Source organism: Nesoenas mayeri, assembly GCF_963082525.1.
Source record: "Nesoenas mayeri genome assembly, chromosome: 2".
NCBI classification, from domain to species: Eukaryota; Metazoa; Chordata; class Aves; order Columbiformes; family Columbidae; genus Nesoenas; species Nesoenas mayeri.
This window is the reverse complement of record NC_137543.1, coordinates 111,841,974-111,863,249: the sequence shown is the minus strand read 5'-3', so window position 1 is coordinate 111,863,249 and position 21,276 is coordinate 111,841,974. Positions and strand designations below refer to the sequence as shown.

Below are 21,276 nucleotides of genomic sequence, written 5' to 3'. Positions count from 1 at the left end.
CACAAAACCACTGAATCTTCTTACCTTAAGCCTTTCAAAGAGCTGTTTGTGATGGCTACGCAAGATGTCAGATCCAGATGTTTCAGCTTGGAACAGAATCTGCTAAGACTGTAACACGTGCTGCAAAACAGCAGACACACTAAAAATACCTTCAGTTACTTCTTTTTCCAAATTTCCCCATCAAATGAAAAACCCCTTTGACTTACCCGTCAGTGATTTTAGTGCACCCGTTTAGATTTAAGTGTTCGATGTTTCTACAGTTCTGCGCAAAGGTCCTGAAACAGTAATAAAAAGCTGGAGAATTAAGACAATGTCACAAGTTGTAATACAGTCACTAGGGTGTGCTCTGCCCTCTAGCTCCTTGCATCTCAGTGAAAAAGCTTCATCTTCAAGCCACAGAGTAATTACATGCATATCGAATGCATGTGTCTCAGTGGTTGCTTTTACCTTCCGCTATTGCAAGTCTCTGTCTTAGGTCACTCCTGAAATCAAGTGTTATTCCTCTCTCAGATACCATTTGAGCAAGGTATTTATATCTGTCATAAATAAGCCAGAACTGACTTGCTTCAAATGTCTTAACTAAAACATTAAGAGTATAAAACAGAAAAGGTTTAAATATCACATTAATTAAATACCATGCTGCTGGGGAGAGTTTTCACACATCTCATTACTGAAGCCTTTGAAGGTCTTTTTAAGGAGCTCACGCCCACATCAAATGAAAAGGAATGTACCCTGCACAACACAGAAGTGGGACCTAAACTTACTGGGCTACTGATGGAAAGCCCTGTGGGTTGCAAGTTAGTTATGATTTTAAAAGTTAAAACGCATCTGTGTGCACTACTGGGTATGAACTCTAAGGATGACTGGAGCTATTATACTGTTAGAAGCCTGTATGTATCATTATCCTAATTACCCAGAAGAAACACATAAACTTCCTTTTCATCTCTTCAGATTAACATTTACATCTGCACTGTGTTTCAGAACACTGTTTTTATGCCCATGTTTCCTCCAACTGCATGGATTTTATTGGCATGGGTGGAGGAAACACACAAAACCAGTTTTGTCTGGAGGCTTGCTGTGGTTAACAGATCCGACTACACACTCAGCTGGTAACAACTTCCTGGCTCTCCAGTGCGGACTGAAAACAATGGAAAAAAACCCAGCAAGGAGTTATACTGCTGACTTTCCACTTGAATTCTCAAAACAGCTATTCCAAAATTCATGTATTGGAGGGAGATTTATGATGGAGACACCCTTCAAATCACTTGGAAAGACACTACACTCTTTAATAACTTGCAGAATAGCAAACTTTGCCTCCGAGATTCAAGCATCGTGCATGTCCTGACAGAGCTGCAACAAATATTCAGCACTTACATAGCCAATACCTACTTTGGTAATTGGCTATTTTTAAACAAAAGTTGATGTAGAAGAAGGATAAATAGAAAAAATAATATCACCCACAAAACTAATGGATCGGGAAACAACTCAGCGCAAAAAGCCTGATAGGAAAAGCCACTTTCTAAACGAGTATCTGAAAATTAATGCCACCTTTCTCACGTGAACATTTTGAACATCTTAAAGTTCATGCATCTATCATTTGTTGACTTCACTGTCATCTGCTTGTATCTTGGGGCAAACCATATTCTTTCCTTAAGTGTTTGAGACACCACCATCTGCACCAGGTGGTTGTTAAGGGTGGACGTGTGAATACTGGTAAAACACTGGTAGCCAGTCTCAGCTAAGCCTGTCCTATTACCTGCTAGCATGACTAGCTGTATCATCCCTACAATGTATGCATGCTACACACTGAACTGCTGCGTACTTATTCCAAGTATCTGTTCACTAAATATATCATAATTTTAAGATATCCCATTTCCAGCCCCACCCCTCTCCACACATGCCACTAATACCTGAACCCACTTAGGATTTCTGGTCCTCTTCACAACCCTCACTGCAGGACTCCAGCCTTAATGGCCTGAAAAGCACAGCTGAGAGACTCAGCCAAATGTGACAACCGAGTTACTGGGGGCAAAACCTGTTACCTACTGTCTGGACTCTTTCTTCCTACACCCCTATCTTCACCTTCCCTGCTATCTCCTCCTCACGGTAGTTGCTGCCTCTCTCAGAGTCCATCTTTCCCCCGTCCTCCACTTCTGCTGTCGCCTTCCCTACTGCGGACACAGGCACCGTCTGTGTGAACGCTCTGGGACTTGGAGAAGCACGGCAGTGAGTTAACTCTGGTTGAGGCTCCCTCTTTTTTGACAGCAGTTGCCAGTAATCTGGAAGAGGGTATGAACTTGCACTTTCCCCTGAGAAGGCAAGAGTGCCTGAGGGGGACAACACACCAGGGAGCACTTAGGGACATGCCCCAGAGGCAAGGAAAGCTCTGGGGAAATATTCAGGTCTGAAGCTAGGATGCTTAGTGGGGTTACTAAAGCAACCCGTTGCTTAACTAGTTGCTGGATGAATTTACTCTAGAGACCAGAACAAACAAACGAAAAAAAGTCAGTGAACTAGACTTAGAAAGTTTAGAAAGCACAAAAGGTGATAAGGCACTAACTTAACACCCACTGCTTCACAAAAACCTTTGTGCTTCTATTTTCCACGTTAGAATGGCCACATTATGTCAGACTGAACACCATCCAGCCCAGTCTCCTCTGAAAGCACAGGAATGCTTAACTGCAAAAAGCCATACCCCAAGGCTTCCTTCAAGTATTCTTTGAGCTCTGAAGTACTTGTGGCTCAGGGACCATTCAGATCATTAGGAACTTTGGGTTTAAATACCCACAGAAATATCCATAGAGGAATCTGGCTAAATGGTTTGCATCTAGAAAAAGCTTATACTATTTTGTGGGAAAAAATGCACAGTTGAAGTTATATACTGTGTAAAAAAGGGCCACCTTCTTTCTGTTTAGAGACCCTCAAGATGTTCCTGTTGCCTGTTTGTTCTTATATGAGAATCTCGGGCCTTTCTTGGTCACTCAACCATGTCAGTCTTTACTCTTCCTCCAATTGCTAGGGGTTACCTCTTGTCCAAACTAGAAGATAAACTATGAACTGACAGACTACTAATCTTGATGAAGTTATAATTGTTGAATGCTGGAGTAAAATAAAAGTCTGAAAACATTTTAAATGCTTGAAAATGGAGAACTAGTACAATAACACTAATGAAAGAAAAATACAAATTTCTGAAAAGCACAGTCCTAATTTCTTAGTTCATTTCCAGAAAGAAAAACAGTAGCTATACTTTGATGTCAAACTGATATGTCTCATGTAGTCAAACAAATGTAACGATTATTGCTTTTGGTCCAGACATTAGGAAATAAGTTATGTCTCAATCTAGGATTTTACTTACTTTAAAGAAGAGTCTCCAACACCAAGACAACCTCTCAGACTAAGTTGTCTCAGGAACCCACCACATCTCTTCGATATATTTTCCACAACACGACCCTTAAACCAAATAAAAGGAAGATTCTGTTAAGTTTTATTCTGACACAACATTCTAACCAAATTCGAAATGCCAGGAATGAAGACCAGTACCAGCTATACCCCATGGGGAACTCCAGCTCTTTGAGTTTCTTCTGCTACTTTAGGAAAAGAAGTTACCTGTTGAGAATCTTCACTCAGATTGAAATTATAGTCAACTCAGTCTTTAGTTCTCTCCTTCCTTTTTTAAGTCTATTACACATGACTCACATTTTCGTTCCAGCAAAACCTACCCATTAAGACTACTAAAATGACCATCAAGTTCTGCCAGATGTGGAGGGAACCTGAAGAACTGCCCCAGAGGTGGAATGGGAGGCAATGCCTGTTCCTCAAGGACCACAGTTACCACTACAGCATGTAAATTCAAATTGTCCATAAAGTTGTGCTTAGGCCAGTATGTTACTCTGAAGGCTCTGGTAAGTCCCATTTTACAGTTCCTGCCATAGGGATGGTCACCTCCTCAACTGCAAGGTGCTGAACACCTTGGTGGAAGCAGCCACTTCATTGGCCTCCAGAAGATTTACCTGAGCCTACCTGCCAGTCTTCAATGCCATATCTATTTGGGAGTCTGTTCCTAACACTTGAGAATGCCACAGGACTTCTCACACTGTGGAGCCTACAGACTTTGCACCTCATTATTTGGCAAAAGCTGAAGTACAATTTACAAACAAAACCTCCTACTGAATCCCATATATACTACAAAACACTTTTTATTTACATCCCAAAAGCACTTTTTGCCGTATATCAGAAGTAAGAGAAATGGCAATGGCATAATACTTCTAATATTTAATCTGAAAGTAACATTATGGAAAAATGCTATTTAAACTACAATAATGTTTTAAATAGGAAAAACAAGATAAGATAGCAAAAAGCAGACAGCCACTGCAAAAACTGACTAGACATCACATTGTGTCTACTTTTAGGGAGGTAAGGTAAACGAATTCAACACCGATCATTTAACAAACAGGACTAATACCTAACAGCACCTTTTACTTTCTTCTTTCTTGTTTTAAAGAAGGAATACTTATAAAATTACAAGTCAGTGGATTTTTTGTTTTGTTTTCTTTTCCTCTCTATACAGGGTGGCAACAATTTTCCTGAACCAGTAAAATATTTCTTACATTTTGTTGTTCATCTCTTATAGCAAAGTCCTGGCTAGCACTATGCAAATATTTGCTTACCGGAGCATGTTTCTTAGTCCATAAGTAACACTTTATCTTATCACTCAAAAGAATTCACATGAAAAAAACCTCAAGGAAACTGAAAATCATTATACAAACAAAATTGTGTATTTTTTAAAGCTTTCCGATTAGTCAGAATTATTTTTCAGTAGAGGTCAACTATCTTTACTGTAAGGATAAAGTCTTCAACAAATAACATATAATGCAAGTTCAATCTACATTACAGGAAAAAAGCCAAACCCTATTGCATTATTCAGAGAAAACAGAAACAAATAACGAGATAAGTTTTCTCAAACCTATTTATTTCTTTAAGCAGGTAATAAAGGCCAACAAACAGCATATTCAAAAAGACAACGTAAGTGCATTCAAATGTGTTTAGTGGTTAGAATAATTCAATGTCACTCAAAAAACTAGCTCTTCAAATTAAGAAGTCCTACGCCACATGTAACTTCAAGATCTTCACACATTTGTGACAGAACAGAAACACTTTTTCTTCATAGTTTTTTTTCCCTCACTTTATTCCCTACCACATGAGGTCTTGAATACAGAAAATGTCACAACAAAACCCAATTTTTCATTATTTTATAGCCTCAGATCATGTACTGCTTGATGTTATGTGAAACATCACCAAATACTACAATGTCCAACTGAGCAAAAATTTGCCAAACTCAACTAGCAGCTTTTACCTGTCCTCACATTTATAGGCCAAAAAAAAGTTACTAAACCAGCCAAATAAAAACCAGAGTTCGTAGACACGAAATGTGAAAGCGTATCTTGTTCAGAATGACTTTATGCAATAATTGTTGGTTTAACATACTCTTATTAATAAATTTAAGAGTTTTATATTACTAATATACTTAAATACAATATACTGAAGTAACTGAATTTGTCCAAACCACAATAGTTTCTTACAGCAAAAGAAGATCATAATTTAATTCCTTCTCTTGAATCCCATGCTACAAGCATAACATCTCAAAGGGCAACACCACTAGGTACAACATAAGACAAACATATTGAAAACATAAAAATCCAATACTGTGTTTCCAAATAGCAGAAAGGTTTCAAACAAAGAAAAGTTAACCAACAGCAGGACCAGAGACCTGTTGGTTCTCTTCATTATTTCTTAGCAAATTAGAAACACAAACTTTTTTTAAGGCTGCTGGAAATATGACATTAAAGCTCCAAGTCTTCTTAGACACATTTAGATAGAGGCAGATGTCACTATCTTTCTCCCACCTCTGTAAGATATTCACATTTAATACCAGTATAGAAGAGGAGTTGGCAATGAAATTTTAAAGGAGTGGTGGAAAAAAAAAAATACCCTATGTATTACTGTAAAGCTTTAGGAATGGTTTGAACCACAGCTACCAAAATATACCAAATGAAACCCATCTGGATTTTATACATGCAACTAAAAAGCTAAAACATAAAATCCAGAAGCAAATTTATTATTGTATTCTAAATTTGATTTGTATCATCAAACAACAAATACTGAACCCAGTTCAGACTCAGTTTCGGAATTGTATTTCCCCAGGGATTTTTGTCTTCATTTTCAGATGTCATATTTTATTTTGTTATGCACATCTATGAGACACAGCATTAATGCAGACATGTTTTTCTTATGGAAGACAAGACTGCCCTATTCCCTTCATTGCATGCTGAAAAAAACTTGAATCCACATGCACCTACATTTCAGGCAAGGTTCAAACCTTATAAAATAAACGTTCAGAATATGGTAATCAGATACACACTGCATCATATCTAGGCAAGTCAGGAGTAAGAAAAGCTGTTCAGCATTTTATTGTTTCAATCTCCAACTCCTATAGCCAAGTGTCCATGGAGCTTTCAGCACTAGATGGCACCCTCAGAGAGGGACCCAGGACCACCAAAATAATCCTCTAGACTGTGATGTGGATGATCTCACTCTGTCCAGAGGCAACATTTAAACCTTTACTTTCTGGAAACAAGCAGCTTAGAATTTCCAGAGCCCTGCTTGTATAAGATATATGCAAATTATCTGATACATAACTGGCAACCAAAATTTAAATACTCGTGCAGTGTAAAAGAATTCAAATATAGAGTTATTTTACCATTTGCTCCTTCACAGTATTATTACCTTGAACTTTAGTCTTTAAAATGTGTGAATGCAAGCACAGTCTATGAGATACTCAAAATGGGCCTATGCTCTTAATCATCACCACAGGAATGGAACAAAAAAAGGAGACACTCACCTCTATATCCGTTTGAAAGTTAAAGAGGTCTATTCTTTGCCAATTGCTTCCATCCAGAGCTAAAACATTCCACGCCTACAGAAAACAAACACAGTTTATTTATTACCTCCACTGCTTCCTCCCTTCAATTGCCTCGCAGCATTCAAATATAACAAACTCAAATATAAAAAATACACCATTTTAAAAAAATAAATATATTTGTAGATACTAGTAGTCGTATAATATCAACTAGTTAAAAACACAGAATTTGTGGAAATTCATCTCAGCTTTCATAAATGAATTACACCTCAGAGGCTAACTTATGCCAGTAAAACATGCAGGAAAGCAAGAAATTAAATGTAAAAGTACGTACATGGGTACAGCAAGATTTATCCCTCCATTTTTAAAAAAGCTTTTGTAAATTCGTCTAGTAAGTTACTTTTGCTAGATCTATATGGAGAAAAGTAACTGCAGATGAGATTCCTTCCAATAAAACCACAGTTCCTCAACCTCACTAGTTACTATTCCAAGAGGAATAGAAACCTTTCAGAAAACTGCTGACTTTCCACTGTTGGGATCAGGCCTTTCCTTTACACGTGCTAAGTTACATGTACGTGTATGAGAATTTGTCCTTCATGGTCAAAGCAACAGTTGTTCAAAGTGAAACAAGACTAAAAAGCCAGAGAAACACAAATATAATCAGAAAAACAGAAGAAAAGAATACTGCATCCAAACAGCAGGTAGTTCTGAGAGAAAAACACAACTTAGTCACCTTGGTTTTCTTCCACTGTACTCTAGGCTTTAGCTGACGGTTCTAAGAAAACCCAGTATTAGCTCAGAACATCCACTGAAGTTGCAGGCGAGGGTAAGAAGGGTGCAGGAATTAAACTGTTACACTTAATTTTACATTAAATCCATCAAACAAACAAACAAAAATCCTCATCAAAAGGAAGAAAAGCATGAAATAAAAAAGTTCATTCATATTGTATAAGAATACACTTCATTGTACACACTCAATGCGAGAATATTTTTCATTTTACTTCAAGAAAAAAATCAAAACTAGCTGAACATAAAAGCTTACTTAGCATACTTTCTCTATTATCTTCTGTGGGCCTTTTTCCCCTACTAGTAGTCCATCTACTTAACACCTTTCGTACTTGGCAAGCAAATGATGGATGTACTTCTTAGACACATGGTGCACATTAACTGAACTACATGGAATTTTCAGCAGAAAACGTGTCTGAAAAATAGTGTTATATAGCCACATGTTTTATAAAAAGCAAATGCCATTATGCCAGACTGGGCTTAATCCTTTCTCCAGATACAGAGCATACACTATTGGCTATCTTTTCCATAGCCTTTAAGCAGAAGTCCAGTACATAGCAACTAATTCTACATCTGAATACAAACCTGGACCCAAGGTTTATTTGTTTTAGGAAACAAAGAGTCTTACAGAACTATTTGATTTTTTTTTGACAGGAAGCAGATTGCCCTAAAGTCCATGATTCACAATTATATAGAAGATAGTTTCTCAAAGAACATCAAAAACTCCAACAGAAATACATACCTTGGAAACTTGCGCACACCGACACAAAGTAACTATGTCCAAGAAAGAAAATATTCTACGAAGAAAGAAAAAGAGTAACAATTAAAATGTGCTATTATAAATTCAGACTAACACATGGATTCACACTTCTGTAATTCTGTAGAAAGACACCAGTTATACAAGAAGTGAACTATGAGTGTTTCGCCAAATTATTTTACTTATTGAGACTTAAGGAATAATATCATAGGTGTCACCTAAAGACAGTCAACACCAACACATTAGAATCAGCAGGTGCTTCTTCTAAAAATCTGTTTTCTGTTTCCCCCTCCCTACTACCCATTCATGTATGAATGATAAAAAATTGTTTTTTCTTCTTTTTAATTCAGAGAAACTAGTTTATATAACTTTAATTAGGCTAAAATTAAAGAAATAACTTACAGAAATACAGGTGAAGATTTCAGAGTTTGGTGAAGAGTAACACATGGAAAACAACACTAAATCCAAGTTCAAGAATCTAAGTACTAACACAAAGAACGATGACTCTGATTTCTAAAGGGGTTTCACAGTGATTACTAACTCTAACACAGTATCTTTTTTAAATTTACTCTACAAGAAGCAACTACCATTCAAAATTTAGCATTGCTATTCTGATCTTGCAACCGATTCTTCAAGGCTGCCAACTCTTTAAGAGTTTCCTGAAATAAATTTTTCACTGTCAAAATAATGTTGCTAAATACCATTCCCAAACAACAATGAAACTGCTTCAAAGGCTGTTCTCAGCAAAAAAAAAAATCTCGTTAGCTTAAGCGTAAAATATGTATAGTATTCAAAAAAACATTTTCTATTACAGAAAATTAAGGATATGAAATATGTTACTGTAATTCACTTATTTACTGTTACCTGCTCACCAATGAATTTTTCCAGTTATCAAAACAATGAACAGTAATAATAACTATTTCATCTTATAGTGAGATGCTAACACAAAGGAGCAAGCTGGTAAGACAGCCTGAATTTAATACTGTAAAATTCTGATTATTATTTTCCAAGTGGAAACCTGAAGCTAGAGCTTGAAATGGGTGGCAACATCTTAAGGGCTTTGATTTTTAGCTGTGTAAGAGTGAAGAAACGTAATGGAAGTTAATGGAAGCACTTCTTAAACATAACAGACTTCCGGATGTTTATTATGATCGCTTCGGATATTAGTGTTCCAATATTTAATTAACACATGAAAACACTTTCTCTTTTTTCATCATACAGCAATACATTTTCTCAAAAACCATTAGCCATGCAAACAGAAAGATAGACATTCTTAGAAACTACGAAACAAATTATAAAACCCTGCAGATAACATTTATTTTGATAGCATCTGTTTTGTCATTCGAACACCCATTCTGAAATCCGCCAACCTTAAGAAACTTAGCAGCGTTTTATCCACAAAGTACAGCTTAATGTGCTCAGCAAGATCACCAGGCTGTTCAGAGGGCAACATTTATGCCAATAACACTGTGAACCCTCTTCTGAGGTCACCTTTCCTCCCACCGTGAGGCAAATGACCGAAGATGAGAATGTAGAGATCATACTGGAAGCTGCAAAAGCTTCTTGGCTTGTAGAAGCTTCCTCCCAGTACCACGGTATGAGCGGAATCAGAGTTATCTTAGATCTACAGGAGCTGAAGCACAAAAGACAGATTTCTGCATTATTTTTGACAGAGAAGGGAAAGTTTGAGACAAATCATTTCATGACACAATACTCTTGCCTAAATGAAGAACGTGGCATGCTTTGGAAATGATGTATCAAGTTCTCCTGAAAGTAAGAAATAACAGAAGGAATTTGAAGATGTTGAAGAAAGGGTATATACCCCCACTATTCTGTTTGTCTTCATGTTTGATTGTTTATTGCTGTTACAATATTATTGTTGATGAGTGATTTCTGTTAAAAAAAAAACAAACACAAATGTAGAATAGATGTATTTTATTTTTGCACCTTCCTGTATGAAGTGACTCTTTAAAAAGTCAGATGCTAAAAGCGGTCATTCTGTGTTTAAAGGAGAAATATTTTAGTAGGTGTAAATATTCATTTTGCTTTTAGTTTGTTTGTTTTTTTCTAAGGAAGTAACTTGCAAGGCAGCCCAAGCTGTCCCCAGCAAAATAGATAATAACATCAGGATACACTATAACCCAGAAAAATCAGGATGATTATTCAATTAAATACTACAATAGGTAAGAGATACAAGTAAATTATTTTACAATTCCTAAGAGTCATTTTGCCAACTTGCTTGAAAGAATTTTTCCCACACTTTTCTACTTATTTACGCTCCATAGTACAGTCTTACATGCAAATCACTAACGTACACTTGCTTCTTTACTCACAGTCCTGTAGAACTACTAGCAAATACTTCCTGGTTAGGAAAATTAGCCAACAAGCCACAAGATTCTAAGGTTTAAAGCCATCTTTAAAAGACTTTAAGAGACTTTAAATGCAACCAACAAACTGAGATGGAAATGGCAACACTGACATTGTCAGTCATCTGTCAGTGTCAGACACTGACACTGTCTGGCACTTCAGGTGAAGGACTATGTCAGCAGACATTCCTAATTTTAAAAAGTGGAAAAACTACCAAGGCAGCTGATGGTTGTATAGCGCTTCTGTCCTCTATGACCATAGCTACGTAGATGGAAGCTAATGCAGCCAGCAGCAGGATTAAATTTCACTCAAGTCTTTGGCATGGATTAGTACAGGGAAACTGGAAATTAGGTTAATAGATTCACAGTAAAATTTAGGACCATCTATTCTGATTTCCTGCATCCCAGGCTATTAAATTTTCCACAGTTATCCTGTATTGAGCTCAAGAAGGAGAATCTGCTTACTAATAATCAGAGCTCTCCAATGAGTCTGGCCTTGGAGACCTTTCCATGTTAACAGTACCCACACCACGTGTGAGCTTCATGCCAAAGATACGAAGGGTTGTACAAGCTCAGAGTTCCTCAGCTCCCTCACGACAAACCTGTCTTTGGCTAAAGCCTGATTTCCACAAAAGGATCTATTCTTGATCTGAAAGCCTTCAAGAGATGGAAAATCACCACATTCTCTGGTAGTTTGTTCCACTCTGTTAAAATGTTTGCCTTATTTCCAAAGTGAATGTGTGACTTCCAGCTTTATGCTTTTTTCTACTTTTCCTCACCAAACTAAAGAATGCTTTAGCAGTTAGTATTTTCTCCTCATCAAGTTTTAAAGCCACTTATCATGTCATCTTTAATTCTTCTTGTTAACAATCTTTCTTTAAATCTAATTCTCTCTGCACATTGTTCATTTTTCCATTTTGTTTCTTCAAATGCACACATCAGAAGCATGTTCAGCATTAAAGAAATTATGAGTATCAACAAAGCTGTACACAGACATAAAGTATGATTTCACTACCCTCATTCTCAGAGCCACTTCAGGCCTCTATAACAGCCTTTTTCACACTGCATCAGAGAAGAATCTTATAATATCTTGCTCACATTCTCTTCTGGGATTACACACTTCAGGCCACAACTCCTTCTGTAGCATTCCTTAGTCCTGTATATCTATGTACAATTAATCTGTAAAGTTAATATTGTTTGAACACACCCCTATTTATCACATTATTCAACTTCCTGGCCTTGTCTTCACAGTAGTTTACTATTACAGTTCTTTTTGTGTAATCTATAGCTTTTATCTTCAGTGACTTCTGAAGCAGTGATTTCCAAAGCATGAAATCTAAGAAATTAAAAATAATTATATTGGGCCTCCATGTCGATTGGTGCAAGAACTGTTAACCAATCCTGAATCCCTTTAACATGCATTGATACACTGCACACACACAGTGCTATTTTTAAAATGAAAAGGTCAAATGCTAAAGTCAAATGCCTGAGTAGAAACATTTAATTTTGGTTGCTAAAGCAAACTGATTGTTTAATCTCAAAGAATTATACTGTCCAATGACTTACTTTCCACAAAACCACAACAACTCTCAGGTATATTCCCCTCTCTCAATTTTCTATCAAACAAATCTAAGGTGGTATTTTCTACTGCATACTGATTATGAGGCTGAGTTTTCTGGTCACCTCTCCATTGCCTAGTTAAAAACAGGGCCACAGACGTCCTAAGTCCCCTTTTTAAGGCATTTTCACTGCAATATGTATGGTCCAGCCAACTACAAGAAGTTATGATTTACAATCTCCATCATCTTCCTATGTATTTCCACACAAGCTTCATTGTTTGCATGTGCTGTAAACAGGCTGTCCCGTGTCTTTCAAGACACAGAGAAGGCTGACTCCTAATATTTTGTTTCCCTCCCCTTGGAGCCACGGAAAGAAACAGCAATTTCTTACAAGCCCAACACTGTACAGCGTACCACCTACAGAGTGAGAAATGGAGCTGTGCAAGAGCCAAACTTCCTCTCTCTCACCTTTGTAAGGCCCTTCCAACTTCATATATGGAATCAGCTTTTGCAGTAACAGACTGCCAGTTACTCATTTTAAGTATTTTGACATAATGCTATATGGATTGATAAAAAGTGGGTAATGAAATGCATACAGCAAGTAGCACACACACATACTATGACTTCCTGGGATTTTTGGCCCAAACCCCAAAATTTGGTATCACAGAAATGCCCAATAATTTCTAAAAAGCTCCAACAATAATGTATATTAAGGCTTTTTAAAATAACTGACTTGAGAATTGAATTCTATTTCAGAACTTCTGTTTTTCACATCTTTCAAATTTATAGTGGTTTTGCACACAAAGAATGACAACAAACTGTATCAAAATGAAAACCAAAATAATAAGGATGAGAAATGCCTGACTGAAGGCAGCACATCATCTAGGTAATCTGCTCAGATCCTTTCAAATTTACACCACCGAGTTGTTAGAAAACAAGCATATGTTTTGTCAAAATTTGTCATGTCTTCCCCATTTTAGATTGTGAACCTCTTCAGGGTGAGACTTCATTATTGATTTGCACAATTCCTTGCACAGCAAACCTGCTCTCTCATGAAAGTCCTTTACATGCTATTTGAATGTAAATGCAATATGAAAGAGTAACGCCTACACATATGAAAAAGTATCACAGAGAGACCAAGTACAGCTTTTACAGATTCGACTTTCCTCTTTTATCGGGTTTGTCTCAGAATTTACTGGAAGAATGACCAGGTATGGCCTGTTAATGAGTGATGGGAGAAAAGAGCATCAGCCACTCTCAGTTCACCACTAACCATGTTTGAACACACACACACACACACACACACAGAGTCACAAAGTCTCACAAGCACTACAGAAGTTGTCTTGTCTTTCTCATAAAATATCATATTCAATAAACAGCAAATATTATTATAATTATTCTATTTATAAATATTATTACAATTCTTTATATAACATGTATATGTTTCTCTCCTCCTTTCTATCCCCATTTTACTAAACATCCTTCTGAGGTATGAGATGCATCACCAATAACTGCAGTCTAGCAGTACATACAAACGCTACAATAAAAACATGCAGGCTAGAAAATACACACATAAACTAAATAATTTATAGCCATAATCAGTAGATTTTTTTCATGCATAAATTTATATCTACATTATTAAAGTAACAATGCTAGTGTTGGTGATGTTCTAACCTTCACCAACTTTGCAGGTAAGAACCTGCTCCATTGGTAGATTCCAGTAATATCTTAATCAATAAATTCCCATAATAATATATCTTGGAAATGTAAATGGTGTGGGATATTAAAAACTTAAGGAGTCTACCTATTTTCTGTATTTTTAAGTAAGTATCTTTTAGCTGATTTCTGTCAGGCTTGTTTTCAGTAGCATGTCACAGAAGGCTGACAAACACCAACTTCTACATCAAGCACTCATCCACGGACTGATCTCAGGCTAAGATATCCCTCTCAGCAGATCTACACAGCAAATCTTCCAGTAACAAATGGGGCACGAAAAATAATTTCTTTAAAAGCCAAACCTTTTCTTTTGCCAAGATGATTATTGCTGCATAATCCTTACGTAAGTAATTAGCAATTGCAAAAGAACAGGCTGTCTAACATCTATTTTCAGTTGAAACAGTAGTTATTCTACAAATAATCAGCTCTGCTGGATTCATTTTATAGTTAGAAGACAGCATCTAACTTTTTATGGCCTGTATATTACTTGCAAGACAAGTGTATCACATTACTCCTTAAAAAATAAAATTTACTTCTTTGTAAAGTATGACCATATGTAACAGAACTGCAGCATTTTCAGTACATAATTCTCTTAGTACCTGAAAGAAAATGTCCAGTGATTAATTCAAGAAGGGCTAGTTCTATTTAATTTACCATCAAATACGCAAAATACAGTAACTACATTACATGATGATTTATTTTGCAGTGTCAATTATGCAGCTGATACAACCACATTATGAAAATTGTACAGTAACTTTAGTCTGAAAATTAAATACAGAAGATAGTACATGAATGCAGCTCTGTGGCACCTCTGATTTATATATACTTGGATATTATGGATGAGTAATGCAACTTAAAAACTCATATTTTCGTAACCTTTTAGAAGTTGAGTTAAAGACTTGAACACAAAGCTTACATATAGAAAACGTCCAAGAAAAACTCAACCAATGGAAAACAAAAATCTAATGTTTCACAAAAGATCAGATATATGGTAGAACCAGTTTCAGCATCCTTGCTTAGCTATTTCACTCCAAATAGCTGTTGAACTAACAATTTTGAGCAATTGCCTCATTCCTTTGGTTATCTGGATTCATGGAATAGCAAAACACAAGACTCTTTAGCAGAAAAACTGTAACAACTGTTATTAGGAAAGAATCTTAATATTTAACGTTATTAACTCTTCAATAATACTTGTTAGGAATCTCTCTAAAGTGCTTCCAAAAGGGAAGCTGAAGCAGAAAGTTTCAGAATCCTTTCTTTGCTATAAGCTTTCTGTGTCTCTTGTATCTTTTTTTTTCCCCTCCATCTTTCTCCTTTCCCAAGACAATATTAAAGACCAAATACTATCTTTCAAAGACAAGGATGAGGCAAGCCATGTGCTTTGCCTAGAAACAAAATGGTAACAAGCTAAGAGGACTCCCAACAACCTCACACTCGCCCTTCATGCACATCAACATCTCCACAACACCCTTCATGCTTTCCTAAAAATTGGAATATCTGTACTGGGAGAGATGATCCAGATTTCTAGCTTTAAGAGCCCCATGGACTGTCCAGTTTCATTACTTCTTGCATGTGCTGCATGAGGTACAATGTTCTGTGACCTCTAGAGCCCTGCACATTGCAGACTATATAATTCTCTAGCTTCATTAGTAGGATTTTTATCGAAGTTTAAGCTATAGATGATCTCATCTAGAGCACAGGATTTTTGGGGTGGATTTTGTTTTGGTGGGGTTTTGCATTTTTTTGTTTGTTGGGTTTCTGGGGGTTTGTTTGTGGTGTTTAATGTGTATATGTTTGTGGATTTTTTTTTTTGTGGTTTTTGTTGTTGTTGTGGTTTTGCTTGTTCGTTTGTTTGTTGAGGCATCAAACAGTAGATAGAATTCTACAAAGAAAAACGGAGCTCATTTGAAGATTTCTAAATTACAGAAGAGCATCTGATAAATGAGACATGACCTACTACTTATGAGCAGCCAGGAATTCAATAAAAGATGACACAGTATGGAGAGGACACCTCATCCACCCAGAGAGGCTGGGGGCCACCTGACTCAGAAGTAGCTTTGTAGAAAAGGACCTGGGGATGATGGTGAGCACTTTGTTGAACATGCTTCAAAAGAGGTTTTGGGGGCATCTTATAAATGTGTATAAATATCTGATGGGAGGGAGTGAAGATGACAGACTCTTCTCAGCAGTGTCCAGTGACAGAAAAGAGGCAATGGACACAAACTGAAATACAAGAAATTCCACTTAAACAAAACTTTTTCGGGCGAGGAGTGTTGTCAAACAGTACACCAGGTTGACTGAAGAGTTTATCAAGTCTCTGTGCTTTGAGATATTCAAAACTCAACTGGATTATGCCAAGAACAACCCTGCTTTGGTTGACTCTGCTTGCAGCAGGGGAGTTGAAATCATACAATCATTTAGGTTTGGAGAAAACCTTTAAGATCATCAAGTGCAACCACAAACCTAATACTGCCAAGTCCACCTCAAAACCATGTCCCTAAGTGCCACATCTAAATGACTAGATGATCTCCAGAGCTCACTTCCAACCTCACCTATTCCATAACTTTTTGAATACAAGATTTTTATGAAGTGATTTTACGAAGTACAAATTTGGCAACTATAACACATCTTATTAAATAAATGCAGTTAACCTAATGATTAGTTCAGAGTGGTTTAACTAGCAGCCCACAGTACCATTCCAACTTGCTGGCTATTCCAACTGTCCTACAGTCTATCTTTTCCTGCAAGTGAAGGGATTATATAGTTTGGGCACTGAAGAGCCAAAAAAATCAACCATTCCCACCCTGTACACTAGTGGCTAGGTAGAAATGTGGAAAAATAACATTATGCCTGGTAGTATGCAGTCTAGGAATGCTCCATAAGCCATGATCACTACAGCCGTAAAATTTACGGAAGTTGGTACTTTATAGGCAGAAAGGAACTGAAAATATTTCAAGTGGCCAAAAGGCATAAGCATCTACGCTTCTGAAGTTTGCTATTTTCATGCAAAGCCTTATAGCACAGAACATTAGCAGTTAAGATACAAATGAACAAATGTTATCTGTTGTTTTACACGCCTGAAATACTGGCTATACCTCAATTTTCTATCAGGTATTATTACTTTTTATCAAGCACAAAACATAAAAAATATTTGTTTAACCTGTTGGAAAGTCAGAACATTTTAATATTAATTACATTTACTTTAGGTTTTTTGTTTCCAATGCTTGTCAAACTCATACTGTAACTTCAAAAATCCATTTGTTTTTTTCCAGCAATTTGGAAACAAAAAAAGAAAAATGTCATCATCTTCAAGGCTGTGACATCTTACTAGAAAAGTTGTTACCACTGAAATTGCAATAATCTGCAACTGGTTTGCTCTCCTTTTAATTAAGATGTAGACTGCACAGTTAACATAGTAAAAATAATTAGGATATTAATTACACTCAACGTGGTAATATTTAATCTCTCCTGTCATAACCACATGGCAAGACAATTTTAAAACATGTTGTAGCACAAGCATAAACTGGTTTAGGTGTTGAAAGACATTCAGGCTCAGTCTTCTAGGAGCATTTATATGCAGGAACATAAAGCCAGTTCCTCACTGATAATCCTTTAGACAGCGAGGTTTGCACCTCTAAATTTCCCAAGGTATCTACACTCTGCAGGAATGAGAACTCAAACCCACATCCCATCATGGCACTCTCAGTAACCCTTGTGAGTTTGTCTCTGAAGCAGTTCAATTTCATAAGGAGGTTTATAACAGAACATGTCTCCCATGCATCCCCTTCCCCTCCATTCCAAAGCCCTGATGGTCAGCACAATATTTCGGGTGTTACAAAATGTGGACTTTCTATCTCTCTGGCTATGGAGAGACAAGAGCTCCCACATTCAGCATGATCTTCATGGTCTTTACTGAGAAGGCCAGCTGTCCCAATCTGGTTTCCTCAGTTGCCTGAATCCAGTGTGAGCCTATATATCCTCTAAGTCGCTCTCTAAGAAGTTAATCTTGAATATAGGAGCTAACAGCTAAGCCACTGGTACTGTCCAATTACTTGCATATGGGTTTTTTTCCTTCTGAGTTCTGTAAAATGTCCTGTATAGTAGGACACACACTGAAATAAACATACTGCTCAATGAAACAAACTACTCCCTATATAACATTTTAAAGAACCAAATTTGGTGTTGTTCAAGACACCGAGAAGTTAGATGCAGGAATTCTCGTAGTAGCCCTTGACACATTCATTTTATAGATGCTACTCATGTAATTAGCATACACAATAATTTAAGAATTTAATACTTATGTAGCTCCACAGATATCTTCTTTTTATCCTACAATGAAAACTGAGGCATACTACACAATAAATTCTTTCAATAGAAGATGTGCACACCATATCCGTGCACAATACTTTTCGCTGTCTAAACCACCTAAACAAATTCTGTTGAATTACAGAAATGGGATACTTAGCACCTATAACAGTGAAAAGGACAGTAATTTCCACAGATATTTGAAGAGTCCTACTGCTGGAAAAGAAAAGCTTGCAGATTATGATTCTTCGCTAATTGACTTTTATCTTGTGGTTCATATGTGGCACTGAGTGCAATGAAGCGAAGTTATTAAAATTTCTGTTCAGGGCATCATTCAGTGACATGTCTCTTTTAATCACACTTTCCAAATAGTCCTGCAAGTCTAATTTACAACACTGTCACCATACAGAATGAGTATTTCTCAAGAAAAATAAAAATCCTTTTAAAATTCAACTCCTTTAACAACAGACTCCTTCTTTAATACCATCAAGAGAGTATTGTGATAGTACAGACACTAAATGAAGTCAATGAGTTTGAAGAGCACTTTCTTCAAAAACAAGACAAAATATCACAGAGACATTCTTCCACTTGAGAGCAAACAGGAAGCAACATACATACAAGCTAACCCAAACATCTCTTTAAGATCAATTTTAATAACACCATCACAAAAACAGTAATTGCACTGTTATAAGTTAACACCTCTCCGTCCTCCACCACAGAGTGGACGGGAACAAACCCAATATGCAGGTACAGAAAACATTGCTGAGCTGGTTCAGTTCCAGCTATAAAGTGGTCACATCCAGTCGAGCAGTATCTCCACATTTGGTTGCCAACACTTTGCTTGAAATCAGCTTTCAAACAGATGAGAACATGAAGACATCCATCAGGGTCTCAACCACAGGCTGAACTTACTGATCTTCATGTAGTAGCTAACTCCTGCAAAGGTGATCAGCTCACACACCAGCAAGCTGATGAAATTTATGACTACCCGAATGACAACAGTAAGAAAATTCTCCTGTTGGTTCTACCTTATATAACAGACTGGCAACAATGGTAACAGGCAGCATTTTTTACTGCAGTGATTTTTTTGAAAGTCACGAAGTTGAATTTATATTTTTTTTTTTTTTTTATAACAAAGTTCATGACATGATGGGTATGAATTACATTAGAGAAAGGATTAAGGGCTCTACAAACAAATAGCACATGGTGCAGCATGGAAGAGCAGACCACTTTGTACACCAAAGCTTTTTGGATATTTTATTTCGCTTTTTTTTTCTGATGTGGAAGGAAGAGATTCCTATTAAATTACATCTTCCATGGTACACTATAAAAAAATTTGAACACATTAAAACAAATCAAGACTAACCAAAAGACAACAAGTTCAAGAACTCCAATAATTAAATCAGATACGTTGCTATTTATTTCCAGACAGATTTAAGAATGAATGAATAGCAGTTGATAGCCTGTAAGCCACATAAGCCATAGACAATCCTCAGGTTTTACTCCTTAACACATTATGTAAAATTACCTCAACAGAAGTTCTTTGGGTAGTTTTTTGTTAATAAGGGCTTCATCATTATTTGAGAAAACCTGGAAACAGAAAGAAAAAAATCATCATTTAAAAAGACCAAGAAAAATACCTTTTAGAGAGTCTTTTCACCTACTAAGGCGCTTAACTCTTTTAAGTTACTGTTAATGTCAAGTTTTCAACATATTAGTTGGTAATACTATAAAATTATTTCAACATATATAACAGGGCCACACCCACACATACACCTGCTCTTTCCTAGTGCTAAGATGCAACCACACAGAAACTGTGGAGCAACTTAATAATCATTAGACAAGCAATCTGAAGCCACACTTACACCCCACATGGAAATACTTTGGGGAACTGTAAAACTTCTAGCAATAGCCAAACACACACAAACATGCACCAGATGCACAGTCCTAACACTGTCCCATTACAGAAAACAGAAACCAGACACTTTCCAGTTGTTCAGGTCCCTTCCTTCACTGTCTAGGGTGCCAATTCTTTGGCCTAGGTATGTAAAGATGATTAATAATCTAAAGATTTAAGGAATTTAATGCCACAGATATGAGAGCAACTGCTATAGAAGCAACAGAAGCACCTCAAAAAACACTACAAGAAAAAAACTGAAAATGCCTCACACCCACAACTTCATATTACTACCATATCTCCTAAGAAAAAGAAAACTGAGAGAATGAAAGAAAATGCCTAAGGGTCACAGCAGGAAATACTAAGATTATACAGGAAAACGTTTCTGCAAAAGGATAAAAGGTCAGTCAGTGGTTAAACAGAAATACTAAACAGGACTTACAACTTATTGTAAATATTTAGGTTTGAGAAATTTTGCCAGAAGAACACAGCAGTAAACAAAACAGAAGGTGAATCAGAATTTAAGGAACCACGGCATAGACTGGAGAAAGTCAAAGTCAACAGGGGATCACTTCCCCTCTAAAGAGGAGACCTTTATGGAATCCATTTGCTGTCCACATTACCAGAAACAAAAGCTAGAAAGAGGAATCCATAATAGCTGAGAATTTTCTGAATGCTAAAAGGTAAACATGAAAACCAGACAAAACAGAAACATGAAAAACAACTGGAAGAAAATTTTCCTCTATGCTTCACTAAAAATATGCTGCTCCTGACTCAAGCATCAGGGAATTATTCTTGGCCATCCTACCATGAACACATATCACATATTTGGTAATTAATTGCTTTGCTGCTTTTTTTTTTTTTAAAAAAAAAGTGGGGGGGGAGGAAGGAAGCTCAACAAGAGGTGGTTCTGAAAAAAGGTACATCAAGCAAAGAATGAAAAAAAAAAAGCACTGAATATAACAAACAAAACT

General features: G+C 36.6%; 1 protein-coding gene across 1 annotated transcript in view; it reads right to left on the bottom strand.

The window, feature by feature from the left end:
• FBXL2 (F-box and leucine rich repeat protein 2) overlaps nt 1-20,001 on the bottom strand; it is a gene marked incomplete at its 5' end in the record, with an annotated part of 36,326 nt that extends 16,325 nt beyond the window's left edge. The window contains 6 exons of the mRNA XM_080364178.1: nt 25-120; nt 207-275; nt 3,356-3,450; nt 6,899-6,973; nt 8,445-8,499; nt 19,934-20,001. Of these exons, the coding sequence (XP_080220304.1) occupies nt 25-120; nt 207-275; nt 3,356-3,450; nt 6,899-6,973; nt 8,445-8,499; nt 19,934-20,001 (458 nt within the window). The remainder of the gene's footprint in view (nt 1-24; nt 121-206; nt 276-3,355; nt 3,451-6,898; nt 6,974-8,444; nt 8,500-19,933) is intronic.
• Between the last annotated feature and the right edge of the window lie 1,275 nt (nt 20,002-21,276).